Genomic DNA, 19809 nt, shown 5'->3' with positions numbered 1-19809 from the left:
AGCCTCCATTTCTAGTAATATTGAGAAACCTTATAGCAAGACACTCAGAGCTCGTGATTGGCTTTGTGAATGATGTAACAAAACCATATTGGAGGCTTCTGTAGGTCGTTAGAGATATCACACACATTACTCGTTCATTTGACAATACCACCTTTAAATATAATTTTTGAGAAGCAAATTTTGTTGCTGATGCATTGACCAATCTGGAGTATTTCACTCATGAAGACAAAATATGGGAGAATATTGTTCCTTGTCAAGTGTGTAAAGCCCTTTTATTTGACCGTTCAAGATCGGGCTGCCCTATAGGCTTTTGTATATAATTGTTGTAGTACTTTTCTTATGAAGAAAAAAAAAAAAAAAAAAAAAACCCGTACAGCTAATGCATCAATGTGCTAAGGTCAATTATCAATATACTAGAATAGGTAATTGTCAATTTACTATTTATCTAAAATTGACAATTGTTTTTAGTCAATCAATACAATCATGGAAGTCAATTTAGAAACTCATGACCATTTATTTGGAATAATTATATTAGAGTCATTAAGCATACCATGTGACAATGAGTTAAACAAAATTGGTCATGCCAACGAATTGCCCAACTGCATGAGACCCATTAATTGATCAACCGATTTTTCATTGCTGCATTTAATTTTTTCACCTTTTTTTTTTCAAAGATTAGCATGCAAATCACCCGGGGGTGTATCTTCTCTTACTATCTTACACACCAAGAGTTGAAGTGAATAAGCAGCTATGTACTTGTTTTGATTTGCCTCAACCTTCTTTGAACTGCTGGAAAGTGGGATTCTCATGCACACACAAGTTTGAATATAAATGGAAAACTATTGTCCAATATGCCTGCTTGAAGTCCACAAATTTTTGAGAGAGTTGTTCAAAATTTACCAAAATTCTAGGTAATTTGGTTCCAAAAAAAAGTGTTATGGTTGACATTTAATTATATGATGTGAAAAAATTGAGTTATAATTAAGCTAAATCAAGACTTCAATTCTTAGTAGTAATAGTAATAATAGCTAGCATTTCTCCACACGTGCTCCGCATATGCAAGTTTTTTTTTTTTTTTTTTTAGAAAATAAAAAAAGAGGTTATTGCAGAGAAGATAGTAAGAGAGAAAAGTGGGTTGTGAGTTCTTTTCTTGTTTATTTTTTAATAAAAATATATTTAGTAAATGTCATAATTGTCTTTGTGACTAACGAACCTCTTCTCTTAATAATAACTAGTCTTGCCCGCATATGCTATGCATATGTAAAACATATTTTTTGTTTTAAATTATCTTTTTGTAATATTTATGTCTTGGCAATTATTGAAGTGGGAGAAATATGGGGAGTTATTTGCGGATGATGGCAGCAGGAAGTTATCTGCATAATAGGGTAGTGGGAAGTTATCCACGTACAAAATGGGTTAGTGGGAACATATTTTTTTCTTTTAACAATTTATCAGTCTTGCCCACATATGCTATGCATATGTAAAACATATTTTTTGTTTTAAATTTTCTTTTTGAATACCCTTCAAATATTAGAAATTATTTAAAAATAATATATGACATGGGAGTCTTCATGTCTTTTCACATCCATTTTGATTAACAAAACGGGTTCTCTTAAGGCCTCGTTTGATTTACAGAAAGAAAATCAATTCTTTAGGAAATCTCATGGGAAAGGAAAATAAAATTCCCACTAGCTTTCCTTTCCGCTGTTTGGAAACATTGGGAAAGCAACGGGAAAAGATATGTTTGTTTCCATTTTAGTGTTTGGTTTGTGTAAGGAAAGGAAACTAAATTATACTAATATTCCATTATATCCTCGAGAGATTATTCAGAGCACCGCCGTGCACTTGCACCAACATAAATGAATGGTGAGATTGCATTAAATACACTTTTTGTTTATTAAAAATAAAGTTGATAATAAATATCAAGGGTTGAGATTATTTTATAAGGGTTGGGTCACTTGCACCGTCGGTGCATAGAATAATTTCCATTATATCCTCATATATAAAAACACAAATCATAAACTTTCCGAATAAAATTGTCAATAACAATTTTCAACAAGGATATAAATGTATTTTTATCATGTAATTAATACACATTTAATGCTGGGAAAGTAGGAGGAAAAATGAATCATTTAGAGGATGAGAGGATTCACTTTCCCCCATATTTTCCATTCTTAAAAGAAAGTTATTCCTTCAGACCCACGGGTAAACTCTCCTCTAGAGCTCCAAAAAACCCGGCTTCTCTGGTCTAGGGTTTTGAAATTTTGCTCGTCCGGTGGTGCTCGGGATCGGTATGGGCTTCCCTAGCCGCTGATGAGTCACTGTTGGACGGGTATCAATAGCTATTTTGCTCGGTTTGTTCTAGAGAGTAGTTTCGGCTCAAGGGGCAGAGGGCTAATTGGTTGGTGAGCATCAGACGTAGGCTCTATGCGTGGTGGTTGGGTTGTGCATGGATGGCTTGAGCGGCGGCGTTGGTTCTGCAGATCTAGCGAGGGCGGCGTGGGTTGGATGGACTGAGCGGCGGTAAGGTTCCTAGGGGCTATGCAACAGCGAGGTTTTCTGACTGATCCGGCGTTGGCAGGTGTGGGACGCTGGGTTTCGGCCAGCGAGGACGTGGTCGGCGCGGCTGGATGCGACGGCGGTGCTACACAGCCACTGTGTGTGATGGAGATAGGTTTGGGCTTGCACCAGCAACCCTGCAGGACCTGGAGTTTTGTCCTTTCTCTTTGAGCTGCTGGGCTTCGCATTTGGGCTAGGGCTTTCGCCCTTGACCCATCACTATGTTTTTTAGTTTTTTTGTCTAGTTTACAATAAGGTTCCGTTTTCAGGGACAGTCTACGCACCTTTGTGCATCTAGTTTTAGTATTTGGTCTTGTCGACTTAATTCTCAGTGTCTCTAGTTGTACACCGAATGAGGTCTCTAGGCGACTAGTTTTACTGGTTAAGAGTTAGGTTGGGAAGGTCGGATCTTTCTAGCGCCTCCAGCGTAGTACCAAAGGGGGATCCCGCTATGTCTAGGTATTTGATTGTACAATTAGTAGGTTTATTTCTATGTACCACTGTGGGTACTATCACTATCTTCTTGTCTGTCTAGATGGCAGCGGAAGGGTATGTAAAGGCCTATTCTGGCTTTCGATGAATATATATTCGCCCACTGGCTCTTTTTCAAACAAAAAATAAAAGAAAGTTATTCATTCCCTTGTGTACACCAAACATAGGAAATGATACATTTCATTTCCCAAGCCCTCAATTCCGTGAACCAAACGAGGCCAAATAATAACTAGACCAAAACACAGACTCTGTGTGTGGATTTAAGTTTCAAAAATAAAAATAAAAACAAAAACAAAATAATCATTGGAGAAAACGTGGGGAGTTCTTGAAGTTTTTTTTTTCTCCCTCTTTTGTTGTGGAAGTGGGAAGTTATAGAGAGATATTTTAGGAGGAAATAAATTAAAAGATACTTTTAGATAATCTATGGTCTAAGAATTTAGTCGTTTTTTCACGTCCACTTTAGCTAACAAAGCATATTCTCTTAATAATATAAATGATGATGATAATGATGATGATAATAATAATAATAATAATAATAATAATAAATAGATTACAGAAAAATTTCAAATTTCATTAAAATATTAACTTCTCATACTACATTAACAATAAAAAACGTATGGCCTAAGAGCAACTCCAACAGCTTCCCCATATTTTGATTTTTTTCTATTTTAGGGAAAAAAGATGGTTTTTTGCTCCAACAGATTCCCTATAACTATCCCTATTTTAAAAATAGTGAGGAAAGAGAAAACCAAATTCCCTAAATTTACAGCAATCTCTAAAATCTCTATAATTCCTCTTTTACCGATGAATATGACATCACTTGCTGGCCCAACCTAAGAAACCATATACGCACCTGAGACACAAATCCCAGAGTGACACTTGTCAGTTTCTGCTGCACTAGGCTCTATATAAGGGTACCTCCTCTCGGAGTGTCTCACCAAAACATAGAAATCATTTCATTGGTTTCTCACTACAAAACTCTCACTCACTATTTCACAGTCACTAGCTCTCACCCAGAATCACAGAGATGGTCGCAATTTTCACATACGCTTTCGTTTCTCTCTTAACCATAATCTTCTCGTACATTTTCATGAAGAAGAACAAGGGAGGAGAAGAAGAGCTCCATGATCATGGTAATGAAAATAGGGCTCAGCTCCCTCCAGGCTCACTGGGTTGGCCTTATATCGGAGAGACTCTCCAGCTCTATTCTCAGGACCCAAACATTTTCTTCTCTGCCAGACAGAGAAGGTATGTTTTTGCTGCTAGCTTTCTCTTTCTGGTTTTTATCAATTCTGTCTAGTACGTTTATGATTCTAATATATGGCTCTCCCTATGGATTCAAAGGTATGGGAAAATTTTCAAGACCCATATACTTGGGTGTCCATGTGTGATGCTGGCCAGCCCGGAGGCTGCAAAGTTTGTGTTGGTCACTCAAGCTCACTTGTTCAGGCCCACCTATCCCAAAAGCAAAGAGGGTCTGATTGGTCCCTCCGCACTATTTTTCCACCAAGGAGATTACCATATCAGACTGAGGAAGCTTGTTCAGGGATCTCTCAACCTTGATGCTATTCGGAATTTGGTGCCCCATATCGATGCCGCGGCTGCCTTTATGACCTCGGAGTCATGGGGCACCGGGAAGGTCATTAACACCTTCCATGAGATGCAGAAGGTGGGTAAATTGATGCTATAGACACAAGTTTGGATTGGAACAATTCGAAAAGTACTCTGGACTGTTTCTTTCACAAAACGGTCTGTGTATATTAAATCGCCAGACTGTCAATTAGAATATCTCATTAGGTGTTTACTTGGTACTTAAATGCCTGGTGTTAAATTGACAGTCTTGTATGTTTTCTCACCATATTATTAATTTGGTCATGCGTGATTAGATAAATTCCTAGTATGCATAACGCATGCGTGCAAGTTGCTATGCTGTCAATTTGGACATCTAATGTGTGACACGAAATTAGAATATGCAACGAAAATATTATCCCCCTTTCAAAAAAAAAAAATATATATATATATATATATATTATTCAATTTAGTATATGTAAGTTATCTTTAAAAAGTCTATAGTAATTAACACGGCAAATAAAAAGTTATAGCCTAATTTTTTTTTTTTAATATATATTTTGCTCATAATCATGTAACATAAAGTTTGGTTTGTCATTTGCAGTTTTCTTTCGAAGTTGGCACACTAGCAATTTTTGGCCATTTGGAGACCCGCTACAAAGAAGAACTCAAAAAGAACTATATGGTAGTGGACAAGGGCTACAATTCATTCCCCATAAATATTCCCGGAACACCATATAAAAAGGCTTTACTGGTGAGTTAATTTGAATTTGTTTTCCGTAAGTAATGTTTTCTTGCTAAATATATTTTGTATTCTATCGTGACAGTGTGACACTTTAAATCAATAATATGTAACAATATGTCAAATATTCAGCTTAATAATTTTACAATATAACATGACAAATTATGTAACAAAAAGTCGTACAATTTCTCATAAGTTTTTCTCTCCCTATTCATGATTGTGTTTTAGGCGAGAGAGAGGCTGAGACATATTTTGGGTGACATTATCCACGAGAGAAAGGAGAAGAGATTACCCGAAAAGGATCTCTTGGGTTGTTTGCTGAGCTCAATAAACGGAGGGGACGTTTTGAGTGATGACCAAATCGCAGACAACATAATAGGTGTGCTCTTTGCTGCTCAAGACACCACAGCCAGTGTCATGACCTGGATTATCAAGTACCTCCACGACGAGCCCAAACTTCTAGAAGCTGTCAAGGTATATGTTGTATTATGGACGTTGGCTCCATCACATCATATTTTCCATTGCTGGATAAGTTGAAAGCTCAACCTTGTTGTCTGTATCTTCAAATTAGAGACATGAAAACTAAGTATATCAACTTCAATTATTTTGATAATAACCACTTGCTTAATTTGCAGGCCGAACAAAATGCAATTCGCATATCAAATGAACAAGGCAATCAACCATTGAGTTGGGCACAGACTAAAATCATGCCAATTAGTTATAAGGTACATACTTACACATGCACTGTCTACCATATACATTTACCTATACGAAGGCTTTTTCTGTAGTGTGTGTTGACTTGTTATTATTATTATTATTATTCTCAGGTTGTGTTGGAGAGTTTGCGAATGGCAAGCATTATATCATTCCTCTTTAGGGAGGCTGTGGTTGATGTGAAATACAAAGGTAATTACAGGAGTATATTGTGTTGATTTTTCTTATTACATGATAGTGTCAGAACAATTCAATTAAAAAATGACGTTTTTACTTTAAAATAAATAAATTTTTAAGTCAATAACGATATTAATTGTGTCGTAGTTTCAATTGTCACATCACAGTGTTTCCGTGTATTTTTGTAGTGTGGGGGGTTTAATGATCAGATTCCCGGCTTTAGAGCATCTTTTAAATACGCAAGAATGCATTAATTTTGTCCAACAAGAAAAAAATGAGGTGTAGATGATTGGCCTTGGAAATTGTGGCTGCAGGTTACTTGATTCCAAAAGGTTGGAAGGTGATGCCTTTGTTCAGGAACATTCATCATAATCCTGAATTCTTCACCGACCCTCAGAAATTCGATCTTTCTAGATTCCAGGTATGGCCGGTACAGTGCTATCGTTTCTCTATCTTTATGGAGTTGCTGTCACGGCCAATAAAAGAGAGTCTGATAATTGAAACTATCTCTGATCCATGACTAGGTTGCACCAAAGCCAAATACATTTATGCCATTTGGCATTGGAGTCCATGCTTGTCCAGGAAATGAGCTTGCTAAGCTGGAATTACTGATCATGATCCACCATTTAGTCACCAAGTTCAGGTATATTATATACAAGTCCTAAAAACTATGTTTAGTTCGAGCTTAGAGCAATTCAATAAGAGAAATTAACTTAGCTATGTTACTGTTTTGCAGGTGGGAAATTGAGGGATCCCAAAGCGGGATTGAGTATAGTCCATTTCCTGTGCCTCTGAAGGGACTTCCAGTCAAATTTTGGAGATTAGAATAGGGCTAAGGGGAGCCATACCCTCCCCAAATTAACCTCATCTAGCTTCTTCTCACAGTCCATATTCTAGACCAAGGACCTTTCATTTGTATTCTCTCTGTTTGCTCCCATCCTAATATTGCTGGGAGTAGTTCGGTGCCCTTTTTTTTTTTTTTTTTTTTTTTTCTTGCCAAATTTTGATGATGCAATTAATTTTTGTCATTCTAGTGAGTGTACTCTATCAGCTGTCTCATTCTCCTGTGGATTTAAATTTAATGTTAATTGCTCAGACCACAGATTTTATGAACTACTCACAGTTCAAATCGTCTGCAACCTGCATTTGCACCAAACTGACCTCGACAAGAACATATATCAAACTTACAAGCAGAAAATGGGAAACTATATCTGTAATAGCATTTATCGGAGAGCGCAAATGTACTGAAAAGGAAGCTTTCTTTGCTTATATGTGAGAACATAATGTTTGCAGTATTACAACCAGCCTCATCAATTATATCATACAGATTGCACAAAGAACTATTACAAATTGGTCCAAAGGAACTCATCAATCATCATCACATATATGTCTAGGGATCACTATAAATTTACTGATTCAATTCTGTAGGCAAAACCTTATTAGCTCAAATCAATTCAGATGTTTCAGGAGATGTGTATTTACGAATTGCCGCAGTGATCCTCTCCTTGTCCCTGGTTGGGAATGCTTCCAAGAGAACACCGTCTTTATAGAAGTGGAAGAGGGGCACCGTCTGCATCATTTCATTTCATCTTAAATTTAGAGCAATTCAAGCAGTATGGAATAGAAAGACAGATACAGAGTTGACCAGTATATCAACTGATGCAGAAAAACCATACATGTAGACCGTAAAGAAATGCTTGGTGTGCAAGTGATAATCAAGTGTCCTCAACAGAGGTCTTCTACAACATCATTGCTCTCCAGGATATAGGATTAAGGAGAGTTATTACCAGAGGAAGTTACCTTAATTCTAAGCCGGTCTGCAACCTCGGATTGTTCATCATACTCATCAATTACCTGCATCATATACCCTTTTAGAATTATGTATTGAGCTGCTAAAAGAAAGTTCAACGACTTCGGATGGAAATAAAATAAGATATAACTATGTCCATGCCATACATTGTGCTTCAAGAAGATTACTTCAGCTTCTCCTTCACCAGCCCTCTTGCATAACTTTGAAAACCCTTGCTCTATGTACTTGCAGCTTCCACACGAAGTACGATAAAAATCTACAACAACTAAAGAATTGCTTTTTTTGGCCGTATCAAGAATTTTGAAGAACTCCTCATCAGTATAAAATTCTCTAACACATTCAACTGGACAGAGATCATCATCTTCATCAGACAATTCTCCTTGATTTTCATCAGCCACTCTGATCTTCTTTATAGCACGAAATCCATGGCTAAACATTGAAACTTCCCAACCTGTAATTCTGATGCTAGGGCATAATCTAACATGTGTTCTCTCAGGAAATGAGATGGGAATTTCATATCGACTTTTTATGATTGGTTTTGATCCAAAATTGAATGAGGCCTCGGCCTTGCTATAAAGAACATTCTGTCTATACATGAGAGCAAATGGCAAACCTCCAAAACAACGATTATCACAGATAATCGATCTCCTTTTAGATTCTGGACAATGCTTTGCCGGATGAGCTATTGATCTCCTGTGTCTTTACTTTCTGTCATCTACCACTGGTCGAGTGTGCAAAAGCAAAAACAGAAACATTAGGGCCTGTTGTTACCAAATTAGACGAAATTCAAGCAGAACCCAAAGTTTGCCCCGCTTTCTGATTCTAAAAGGTTGTTCAAATAGTTTGGAAATATTTCTCACAGATAAATGCAACACTCTCATCTACAAATCAGGGACGATACTTCTGTAATCTCCAAGAAGCAACAACTAGCTAATGCAGCCAACTAAAAGTCCAAAAGGATCATAATTTAGCTAATACTTTACTGGAATTCACATATACTTTGATACCAATGAGCAAGGAAAAACAATTGCCTAGAAACCAAACTAGACATAATGCCTAGCTCAAAGTCTCAAACTTTCTGGTGATTCAAAATATTATTTCTTTTTCTGGGTTTGTTGGAATTATGTTACTCCATTATCATATATCAGCATGACTAACTCAACATGGACTATTCTATTAGCAGCTGAACTTCCAACTGAAGCCTCAATGTGATTAGTTTTCAGAGTAATACCTAAAAACTGAAAATTAACGATGGCAAACTCCAAATTTAGAGAGAAACCTATTACATGAACTATACTCGGAAAAAACGCTGACAGAGATAAAAATTAAAAGGGGTGATTAGAACTTAGCTTACCTCCGGAAGTTGAGAACCCACTGTGCCATATCTCAAATTCTGAAATTGCTACGAATGACAAGAGGACACGACACCACCCACCATATCTGACTCCTCTTCTGTTGCTCAATCATTCATTGCATCCACCATGGACCGAGCCCAATTACGTTTCATGGGCCGAGCCCAACTACGTTCTGTTAAATCCCATTGCCATTCATGACGTCAGACAAGAACCCAGAAAAGAAAAATGGGCGTTGTTGGAAGGCGTGCCTGATCCGTCGTCATCTCAAACTCTGGTAATCTGCACGGCGTGGTTAGTTCGCGCTTGATTTATATATTATATTATATAACGCAATTAAAGTTCTCCCATTATTTATATCCCCCAACCAACCAAGTGAACCAACCAACCAATCTGATAAACCACGGTACGAATTGAAAGTTTGAAACGATAATAAAACGACGTAATTGCGCAGTTCCCATCTTGTCGGCGAAGAAAAACAGAGCACACAAGGAAGAAGAATGGGGAGCAACGACGAGCTCATGTCGGAGGCTTTGCTGGAGCTGATGAAGCAGCACCTCAACACCGACGCCGGAAAAGCCATCGTCGAGAAGATCGGTTTCGTTTATCAGATCAACATCGCACCCAAGGTAATTAAGGCCTTTTCCACCGCACGTCCCTTTTTTGATTTAAAAAAAAAAAAAAAAAAAAAAAAAATCTGATTCGGAATTTTTTGATCGCAGAAAATTGGGTTCGATGAGGTGATTTATACCATTGATTTTAAGAAAGGGGAGGTCAAGAAAGGTTAGGAGGTTTCCAAATTTGCGGATTTTGTTTGTTTTGGTGTTGGGTTTGTAATGAAATTAGAGACTGAAATTTGCAGGGGCGTATGAAGGAGGAAAGGCGGATGCGATATTTTCGTTCAAGGACGAGGATTTCGTGAAGATTGCGCTGGGGAAGATGAATCCGCAGATTGCTTTCATGAGGGGCGCCATGAAGATTAAGGGCAGCTTGAGCGCGGCCACCAAATTCACACCTGACATATTCCCCAAGCCTTCCAAGATGTGACTCACTACTTGGCTCCAATAAGTTTCTGAAATACTTGAAGACGAATTTTAGGTAGAAATCCATTTGAGGAAAGCAACATACTGTCTCAATAAGCTGCCTCATGTTGATGGCTTAGAATCTGTATTTGCTTTTCAGTTGCATATTAAATCTGTCTACTGCCTCTTGTTATGTTTATTCAGTTAGCTGTTTGTGTTGCTTATTGCTAATCAACATGTGAATGGAATAGGATGAATGTAAAGTTCAATGTTTTTGTTGGTGGTTTCGATAAGGATGACAAGTAGGTCGTGGTGGAGACCTGGAGGACTCTATGTCTATGCCTAATCCACAGCCCTTTTCTTTTCTTCCTGTTTGATTCATTTTTGTGATCCAGGTTTGATAGACCATTCATTTGAGCAATAAGCCCGTCTAGCTCAGTTGGTAGAGCGCAAGGCTCTTAACCTTGTGGTCGTGGGTTCGAGCCCCACGGTGGGCGCTTTCTTTTTTTTCTCTCTATCTCTTTTTTCATTTTTGGGTTCTTTAATCAATAAAGATAACAATATCTTTAGGAATGTCTGACCAATCTGTCATTGCTAGTAAGATTGGAGTTAAAACAACGCATATATATATATATATACATACAAGATTACTACTACATTGTTATGTAGGTGGGTTGTTAAAAAACCGACTAGACAAATCTTTTATTTTTTTTGTACTGTAGAAACATTATTGAAATTATGTGATTTTGTGTGAGACGGTGAATTTCACATTATTTTAAGACAGTAAATTTCACAGTTAACTTAAAATTATTGATTTATTTATTTATTTTTCTTTTCGTACAAGTACCACACGGAGAAAAAGAATTGAATTTCACAGGCACCAATCGCGCCAAACGGCAGAATATGAACTGGGCCTGTTCTATTGGTCTCTCTACAAAGCCTGGCCTTGTCTACTTCCACTCTCTTCTAAATTCTCACATTCAAACCAAAAATCCAAAACAAGCTTTACTGCTTTTTCGTCAGTTGTACGAGTACAATGTGAAACCCAATGATCTCACTTCCTCTTTGCTCCTAAAAGCTTGCACATCTTCTTCCTCATATTTAAATTCAGCTAATGCTGAAATAGAAGCGAACCAGATTCATACCCACTTGATAAAATCGGGTGTTGACCGATTCGTATATGTGGGTACAGCTCTTCTTGATCTGTACATGAAATTGGGGCGTGTGAGAAATGCTCAGAAGCTGTTCGATGATATGCCTGAGAGAGATGATGTCTCTTGGAATGCACTGATTTGTGGGGTTTCCAGAAACGGTCGTCATTTCGAAGCCTTGGAACTCTTTGTTCAAATGTGTAGAGAGGGGTTTCGTCCTCGTCATACGACTTTGGTTAGTTTGGTACCGTCTTGTGGCAGGCATGAGTTGGCTTTTCAGGGGAAATCTGTTCATGGGTTTGGAATTAAGGCTGGCCTTGATTCGGATTCGCAAGTGAAGAATGCTCTTACTTCGATGTATGGTAAATGCGCAGATTTGGAAGCGGCAGAAGTCTTGTTTGAAGAGATTGGTGACAAGAGTGTGGTTTCTTGGAATACTATGATCGGTGCTTATGGCCAAAATGGTTGCTTTGACGAGGCAATGCTTGTGTTTAAACGTATGCGAGAGGAGAATGTGCAAGCCAATCTGGTGACCGTGGTAAGCCTTCTGTCAGCAAATGCCGGTCCAGAGTCTGCTCATTGTCATGCCATTAAGACTGGTCTTGTAAATAATGCTTCTGTGATTACTTCGCTGATTTGTGAATATGCAACACGCGGCAACACAGAATCCGGAGAACTGCTTTACAAATCATTGCCTCAGAAGAGTTTGGTTTCCCTAACAGCACTTATTTCAAGTTATGCTGAGAAAGGTAACCTCGGCCAGGTGATGGAGTGTTTTGCTCACTTGCAGCAGTTAGACATGAAACTAGATGCAGTGGCTATGGTTAGCATCCTCCATGGGATAAAGCATCCTGCTGACTTTGGCCTTGGACTTGCTTTCCATGGTTACGGATTGAAGACGGGGTTGACCGCTGATTCTTTGGTTGTAAATGGGTTGATAAGCATGTACTCAAGGTTTGACAAGATAGTGGATGCGTTTTCGTTATTCTCTAATATGCGTGAAAAACCATTGATTACTTGGAATTCTTTGATATCAGGCTGTGTTCAAGCTGGTAGGTCAAGTGATGCGCTGGAGTTGTTTTCTCAGATGAAAATGTCTGGACATAGTCCAGATTCCATTTCTATCTCTAGTTTACTATCTGGGTGTTGCCAAATTGAGTACTTGAAATTTGGGGAGGGACTTCATACTTATGTACTAAGAAACAACTTCGAAGGAGAAGATTTTGTTGGAACTGCTCTTATAGACATGTACACCAAGTGTGGAAGAATAGACCGTGCTGAAAGGGTGTTCAAGAGTATAAAAGAGCCATGCTTGGCAACATGGAACTCAATGATCTCAGGTTATAGCTTATACGGGTTAGAAAATAAAGCACTTGTTTGCTTCTCCGAAATGCAAGAACAAGGACTGAAGCCTGATAAAATCACTTTTTTAGGAGTATTTGCTGCTTGTACACACGGAGGTCTTGTTCAGGAAGGAAGAACATATTTCCAAGTGATGAAGGAAAGGTTCAACCTGATGCCAAGCTTGCAACACTGTGCTTGCATGGTCAATCTCTTTGGTCGTGCCGGTTTGTTGGACGAGGCATTGATGGTTATTCGGGACATGGAAATAGACCCTGATTTCGCAGTTTGGGGAGCTTTGCTCAATGCTTGTTGCATCCATCAAGACGTGAATCTTGGGGAATACACAGCCAAAAAGTTGTTCTTCTTGGACAGTAAAAATGCCGGCTTCCTCGTGTTGATGTCGAATCTTTACGCAGTTAAAGGCAGGTGGGAAGATGTAGCAAGAGTGAGGGAGATGATGAGAGAGACCGGAGGTGATGGATGTTCAGGAATTAGTGTTATTGAGGCAAGTGAGCAGGCCATATGATGGGCTTACACAGTAAAGCCCATATAGAAATGTACCGTTGAAGAAGTCAAACCAGTGTACTAGTGGGATCTCGTACCTAATTAACCTCTAGCTCTAGGTCACTCTCATAAACCCTAAAATTTCAAAACCGAAAAAGCGCTCCCATTTCAAAATTTGAATCTTTTTGGTGTTCCCCAATAGAGCCATCTCTCTGAGATTCTCAAACCCTAGTTTTTCTTGATCGTGGAAGATGGGTGGGGCTCACAGCCGCGAAGATCTTGAGCTTATAGACTCAGACGAAGAAGAGCAACAAAGCGAAGGGGAAGAGAACTTCCAGGACGCCGAGGAAAAGATTCAGAGATCGGCGGAGCGCGGACCCAGAACGCCGGCGTCGGTGGATGACGTGGAGGCCAAGCTCAAGGCTTTGAAGCTCAAGTACGCGTCGACGTCGCAGGCCCCAAATCTGAAAAATGCGGTGAAGCTGTATGTTCATGTTGGAGGGAACACCCCCAAAGCGAAATGGGTAACCTCTGAAAAACTCACCTCTTACTCTTTTTGTAAGACCTGTAGAATGGAAGTGGATGATGATGAGGAAGATGTTGAGGAGGAGAGGGAAGATTCGTGGTGGATTTTGAGGGTGGGTTCGAAGATTAGGGTTAAAGTTTCGGCTGAGATGCAAATGAAGACGTTTGGGAGGGAGCGTCGGGTTGATTTTGTGGCCCGGGGAGTCTGGGCTATGAAGTTCTTTAGTGTGGAGGATTATAGGGTTTTCGTTGCTAAGTATACTGATTGTATGTTTGAGAACACTTATGGATATGAGGCAACGGAGCAGAACAGGGTTAAGGTGTATGGGAAGGATTTTATTGGGTGGGCAAAGCCAGAAGCAGCGGATGATTCTGTTTGGGAGGATGCTGAGGAGAGTTTACTGAGAAGCCCGGGCTCTGCAACCCCGGTGAGAGCGAATCAGGACTTGAGGGAGGAGTTTGAGGAAGCGGCACATGGAGGTATACAGAGCTTGGCATTGGGTGCATTGGACAATAGTTTCTTGGTGGGAGACTCTGGCATTCAGGTTGTTAAGAATTACAGTCATGGAATACAGGGGAAAGGTGTTTATGTCAATTTTGATGATGGGAGTTATAGAGGTGGCTCAAATTTGGCACGCTCCACGCCTAGGAAGGCTCTGCTGATGAAGGCTGAAACCAATATGCTGCTCATGAGTCCAATGAATGAGGGCATGCCTCATACAACAGGACTTCATCAGTTTGACATTGAAACTGGAAAGGTTGTGACTGAGTGGAAGTTCGAAAAGGATGGGACTGATATTACAATGAAGGATATTGCAAATGACAGCAAGGGAGCACAGTTGGATCCTTCAGGGTCCACATTCTTGGGACTGGATGATAACAGGCTTTGCCGTTGGGATATGCGTGATAGGAAAGGGATGGTTCAGGATCTTGCAAGTGCTAATACTCCTATTCTCAATTGGAACCAAGGGCATCAGTTCTCCAGAGGAACTAACTTTCAGTGCTTTGCTAGTACTGGTGATGGCTCAATTGTTGTGGGGTCTCTTGATGGGAAGATCCGGTTGTATTCAATCAATTCTATGAGGCAAGCCAAAACAGCTTTTCCTGGCCTTGGTTCTCCTATTACGCATGTGGATGTTACGTACGATGGAAAGTGGATCCTGGGAACAACTGACACCTATTTGATCCTCATCTGTACCATGTTTACTGATAAGGATGGGAAGACAAAGACAGGCTTTGCTGGGCGTATGGGGAATAGGATCTCCGCTCCAAGGTTGTTGAAGCTGAATCCTCTGGATTCTCACTTGGCAGGCACTAATAACAAGTTTCGTAATGCCCAGTTTTCATGGGTAAGTCTATGATCTTCAGCCTATTAGAGTTATTATTTTGGCATTACTTTGTGGAGTTTTAATCATTGGTTGCTTCATTTTTTTTTCTTTGTGGTGCTGAAACTTACTTAACTTCCATTGGTTTAATAGCTTAATGTGCATTATTTAGCGGCATTCTTTAGTATTAAGTTGCAGGAAGAGAAACTGCATGTATGTATCTAGGAGTCTAGGGTGTCAGAATATTTGGACTGTGTTTCCCCTTTCTTTTTCCCATAATTAGAATTTAGAGGTGTATGCACTATCGAGTTGAGATGCGAACCTTGGCATAATTTTTGATATACCATATGCATTCAATAATGAATTACTTGAGGACAGTGGGACTGGTTTTACTTAACAGATTCTACAGGTAGTATGTGGTGTGGCAATTTTCCCTCTTCGTAGTTGTTTTTGGAACTTGAGCACTGATTACTCTTCTGGTAATTTAATAAATCTCCATACAGGAGGTTTCACATAAAAATGGTTTCAGATAAATTTCAAGAATATATATGCTTATTATGGCTTTTGGAACAATTGAGAACAGCAGCATCCAACATTTCTTATTTCATAGCTTTTAGTTTGATGGATTTCTGCATGTGTGTTTTGTTAAATATCAGGACTAGTTATTGGAGCACTATCCTTGCATAGTGTCTAGTTAAGTAGCTTGAGCATTTCTTTTACTTTTTCAAAAGTGAGCTTGAATCTTCTAAACATTGTTTATTTGTGTCTTTGTTATACAATCTATATACACAACACATCTTCTATGAACTCAGATAACATTTAGTTGTAGTTTTGTGAGTTGATTGGTACAACATATAATTATCTTTGTTTTACGTATTGTTCAGGTCACAGAGAATGGGAAGCAGGAGCGCCATTTGGTTGCAACTGTTGGAAAGTTTAGTGTGATTTGGAATTTCCAACAGGTGAAGGACGGGTCACATGAGTGCTACCTAAATCAGGAGGGCTTGAAGAGTTGTTATTGCTATAAGATAGTCCTGAAGGATGATTCCATTGTTGATAGTCGCTTCATGCACGACAAATTTGCAGTCACCGACTCACCTGAAGCCCCACTTGTGATTGCAACGCCATTGAAAGTCAGCTCCTTCAGCATATCCAGTAGGCGATGACGTTCAGAGACATTATCCTTCATCTACTCTGAGCTTTCTTAGCTTGATTGATGAAGTTTCTAATGCTTTTGTTTTAGGACTTCTGAATTGTATTTTTCACATGTTCGATTAGGCAATATGTTGTTTAGGTAATTTCAGTATGGAATGATGTCTAATTGGTAGGGGACTTGAGTGGAAACTATAATGTACTAATTTGCTTCTCTATGAAATCTCTAGCTTTCATAGTAGAATGGTACTCTTCCTTTGGAGCCGTCGGATTATTGCATCAAGATCAGGACATTTCTCTTTCTTTCGTTTTCCAAAGTGGACCCTGTTTTCTAAGTGATTATATATAGGTGAAATTTGTGGACCTGTTGTAATTTGAAAGGAGCTGTTGATAGAAAGATAAAGGGAGAGAAATGGTAGTTGCAGCAGGAAGAGCTTTCCTTGTGCAGCCATCTTCTTTATGCTTTGCTTCGCATAACAATTTACCGAAGCATTCATTTGGTAACACAAGCACATCCTTGCTTGCTAAACCAGGAAATGCTCGAGGTTTTGCCCAACACACGGTTCGAGCTCAGGTGCGCCCTACTTGGCTTCCTGGGCTCGACCCCCCGGCATATCTGGATGGAAGGTGAGTCCCTCGAGAAACTGGTCGTATCGGTATCATTGTTCATACTCTCAAGTTTTGATAGAGGTTCACTCTCTGCCTGTGGAGGGGTTATTTCTTCTTTTCAATAGCTTGGCTGGGGATTTCGGGTTTGACCCACTTGGGCTTGGAGAGGATCCGGAAAGCTTGAGGTGGTATGTGCAGGCAGAGCTGGTTCATTGTCGCTTTGCAATGCTTGGAGTTGCAGGAATTCTCCTAACAGATGTCAGTAAATCCAAACCATTAATTTAGTTTGCATTCTTTTGGCCTTGTAAAATCCAAATGGCTTTCTGTTTATTTCTGACTTCAGGGCTTTCGTTAATACCAACCACATATTGTAGATTAAACTGTTGAGGCCTTATGCAATATATGAATTTGATACATAGCACAAGTAGTTTAAAGCAAATATTAATAAAGGGTCCACGCATTGCATTTCACTCAGTAAAATAAAAATAAGCTGCACTCTTTTTCTTCATTTCGATCAATGAAGGCCATTTTCTTGCAATGCTGGTGATCTTCTTAATACTTTGTTGCAGTTACTGCGTGTAACAGGAGTTCTCAGTATACCAGTTTGGTACAACGCAGGGGCAGTTAAATTTGGGTTCGCCAATACAGAGACTTTGATCATTGTGCAGTTCCTTTTGATGGGGTAAATTCTTTCCCATTATTAACCATTGATCCCTTGATGATTTGCTGGTTATAATTGAAGAAAATAGTTTATTGAGTTTGCATATAGTTTGTTTAATTTTCGTGTTCACCTTTCCTGCTATGCTTAGATTTGTTGAAACTAAAAGATACATGGATTTCAAGACTCCTGGATCTCAAGCGAAAGATGGATCCTTCTTCGGACTGGAAGCTGCATTAGAAGGTTTAGAACCCGGGTAATCTACCTTGACTGAAAACAATGTTTCCATCTCCATTTTGAAGTTGGTAATATGTACATCTTTACAAGAACATGTTGATGATTAACAGGTATCCTGGTGGTCCATTGCTAAATCCTCTTGGTCTGGCAAAAGATATCAAGAATGCTCATGAGTGGAAGCTTAAAGAGATTAAGAATGGTTAGATGTGCTGTATTTTCTGTATTCTGAAGACAAATAATATTTTTCATTTTATCACTTTTGTTCTAAATTGTTCTTGTTACAGGACGGCTTGCCATGGTAGCCATGCTCGGCATGTTTGTACAAGCTTCTGTTACTCATGCAGGACCCGTCGATAATCTTCTGTTACACCTCTCGGACCCATGGCACAGGACCATTGTTCAGACCCTAGCTAACTCTGGCTCTTAAATGTAAACTGAAGTTGGTCTTTGCATCACATGTAAACTGATGAAATGTAAACTTCTTCAATTTTATGCTTGTGAAATATCACGTGTGAAATAACGGTAAAAGATGTTCAGTAAATAAAAATATAAGGAATTTTGATCAACGATCGGTCGTAAATAAAAACGGTTTAATAAATCAAATTTAGAGAATTACTTTTGATTTTTGACAATGAAGAGAACGTTGGTAAAACGTGTTTCACATTACTCTTGTGATTTTTTCTTTTTGGAAGTCGAAAATTAATTGGTTTCCATTTATGGCATCTCACATATCCAAATCAAAAGTTTTTTTTTTTTTTTTGAGGTAGGGCCAAAACGGCTGCCCTTAAGCCATAACCATTAATGAAACCATAGAATATATTCAATATAAGGGGGGGACATAGTTCCTAAACCTCATATGACAATAAATCATTTCTCAAAAAATAAAAAAAAATGACAATAAGTCTTAAGAGAGTATCTTGAAATAATATCAGGAGTCTCTAACTAATCTTGTGTATTGTAACACGCACCAATTAGTAAATAGTGCACGACTGACTACTCCATTTGCTTTACAATTTTGGCACATACCGGAAAGATAATGATCATGCGGAGCCATAAAACACTAAAACCAACTTTCCCACTATGTTGCCTCCGAAAGAAAAATTCAATGACACTTCCTACCACTAGGAGGCTGCGACCATTTGATGAGGCAAGAAGCTGATGTGCTCATATTATCTTATATTTCTATGCCTCTTAATCTTCATATTTTTGTTTAGTTCTCTTTATTTATTATTTATTTACGTTAGTTTAGCGTTTTTGTAGGTTTGTTCCATAGAAACAAGAAAAGAAGCCAAAATGAGCTAAGTAGGATTGAAAGGCAATGTGCAATCTGAGACTGGGAATCTGTCTGTGCAGAACATCCAACTTCCTCGAATTACTGGGAGTTACTCAGATCGAATCAGACAATGAACCTTATATCATTGGAAAGCTACGGATGTCTACTTTCTGTAGAATTTTACGGATCTTGATTTCGATACTTCTGGAGAAAGTTATGATTATTTGAGTGAAGATAGGTCGGACTGGAAATCTGCTCGGGAATTTACAACCATTCGTGGAGAACTCAAGTTTCGCTGCATAAGATCGTCAATCTAATGTTTCAAGGAAGTTAATTCAGATGAAGATTCAATGAGGAACTTATTCCTACTTCTACAAGAGATATTTCAAGGTTTTCCCATTCCAAATGAAGAAAGGAATCTAAACCCAAGTCTAACAAGGAAACATGAAGCCAAAGATGAGCAGAAATTTTCCCTATATAAGGGAGCACGAATTTACATGAAAAAAGGAGTCTCGGGAGCACAATGTAGACGCCTAAGGAGCAGAGACGACTCATCCATCTTCCCTTTATTTCCCCTTTCCATTCTTTTTATGT

General features: G+C 38.8%; 6 protein-coding genes and 1 non-coding gene across 8 annotated transcripts; 6 read left to right on the top strand and 1 right to left on the bottom strand.

Annotated features, from left to right (window-relative positions):
* Positions 1-3928: 3928 nt before the first annotated feature.
* On the top strand, positions 3929-7266 carry LOC133740341 (abscisic acid 8'-hydroxylase CYP707A1-like). The gene is made up of 9 exons (XM_062168282.1): positions 3929-4299; positions 4396-4720; positions 5225-5374; positions 5591-5836; positions 5998-6087; positions 6190-6268; positions 6568-6674; positions 6778-6896; positions 6990-7266. Exons 1-9 carry the CDS (start codon positions 4079-4081, stop codon positions 7081-7083), a joined length of 1431 nt encoding a protein of 476 aa, XP_062024266.1. The 5' UTR covers positions 3929-4078; the 3' UTR covers positions 7084-7266.
* A 227-nt stretch (positions 7267-7493) lies between these two features.
* On the bottom strand, positions 7494-9556 carry LOC133740344 (thioredoxin-like 4, chloroplastic). Its single transcript, XM_062168284.1, has 4 exons — positions 9418-9556; positions 8210-8784; positions 8054-8107; positions 7494-7823 (listed from the first exon to the last, which is right to left on the bottom strand). Exons 2-4 carry the CDS (start codon positions 8657-8659, stop codon positions 7698-7700), a joined length of 630 nt encoding a protein of 209 aa, XP_062024268.1. The 5' UTR covers positions 8660-8784; positions 9418-9556; the 3' UTR covers positions 7494-7697.
* LOC133740345 (sterol carrier protein 2) lies at positions 9543-10636 on the top strand. Of its 2 annotated transcripts, none has more exons than XM_062168285.1 (4): positions 9543-9692; positions 9870-10044; positions 10138-10198; positions 10278-10636. In XM_062168285.1, the coding sequence occupies exons 1-4, from the start codon at positions 9613-9615 to the stop codon at positions 10460-10462; spliced, it is 501 nt and encodes a 166-aa protein (XP_062024269.1). In that variant the 5' UTR covers positions 9543-9612; the 3' UTR covers positions 10463-10636. The 2 variants fall into 2 exon arrangements, with proteins under 2 accessions (XP_062024269.1, XP_062024270.1); XM_062168286.1 differs by having other exon boundaries at positions 9584-9709.
* Positions 10637-10779: 143 nt separating this feature from the next.
* Positions 10780-13458, top strand: LOC133740339 (pentatricopeptide repeat-containing protein At2g04860). The gene has a single exon (XM_062168280.1). It carries the CDS (start codon positions 11341-11343, stop codon positions 13456-13458), a length of 2118 nt encoding a protein of 705 aa, XP_062024264.1. The 5' UTR covers positions 10780-11340.
* TRNAK-CUU (transfer RNA lysine (anticodon CUU)) lies at positions 10862-10934 on the top strand. The gene has a single exon. It is a non-coding gene; the product is annotated as a tRNA-Lys (tRNA).
* An 85-nt stretch (positions 13459-13543) lies between the features above and the next one.
* LOC133740340 (protein CYPRO4) lies at positions 13544-16740 on the top strand. Its single transcript, XM_062168281.1, has 2 exons — positions 13544-15310; positions 16171-16740. Exons 1-2 carry the CDS (start codon positions 13688-13690, stop codon positions 16450-16452), a joined length of 1905 nt encoding a protein of 634 aa, XP_062024265.1. The 5' UTR covers positions 13544-13687; the 3' UTR covers positions 16453-16740.
* A 55-nt stretch (positions 16741-16795) lies between these two features.
* LOC133740343 (photosystem I chlorophyll a/b-binding protein 5, chloroplastic-like) lies at positions 16796-18526 on the top strand. Its single transcript, XM_062168283.1, has 6 exons — positions 16796-17065; positions 17173-17305; positions 17617-17729; positions 17857-17961; positions 18053-18141; positions 18227-18526. Exons 1-6 carry the CDS (start codon positions 16851-16853, stop codon positions 18367-18369), a joined length of 798 nt encoding a protein of 265 aa, XP_062024267.1. The 5' UTR covers positions 16796-16850; the 3' UTR covers positions 18370-18526.
* Positions 18527-19809: the final 1283 nt, after the last annotated feature.

This window comes from Rosa rugosa, chromosome 3 (genome assembly GCF_958449725.1).
Source record: "Rosa rugosa chromosome 3, drRosRugo1.1, whole genome shotgun sequence".
NCBI classification, from domain to species: Eukaryota; Viridiplantae; Streptophyta; class Magnoliopsida; order Rosales; family Rosaceae; genus Rosa; species Rosa rugosa.
Note: the sequence above shows the minus strand (reverse complement) of the source record. Positions and strands in the feature narration are given on the sequence as shown.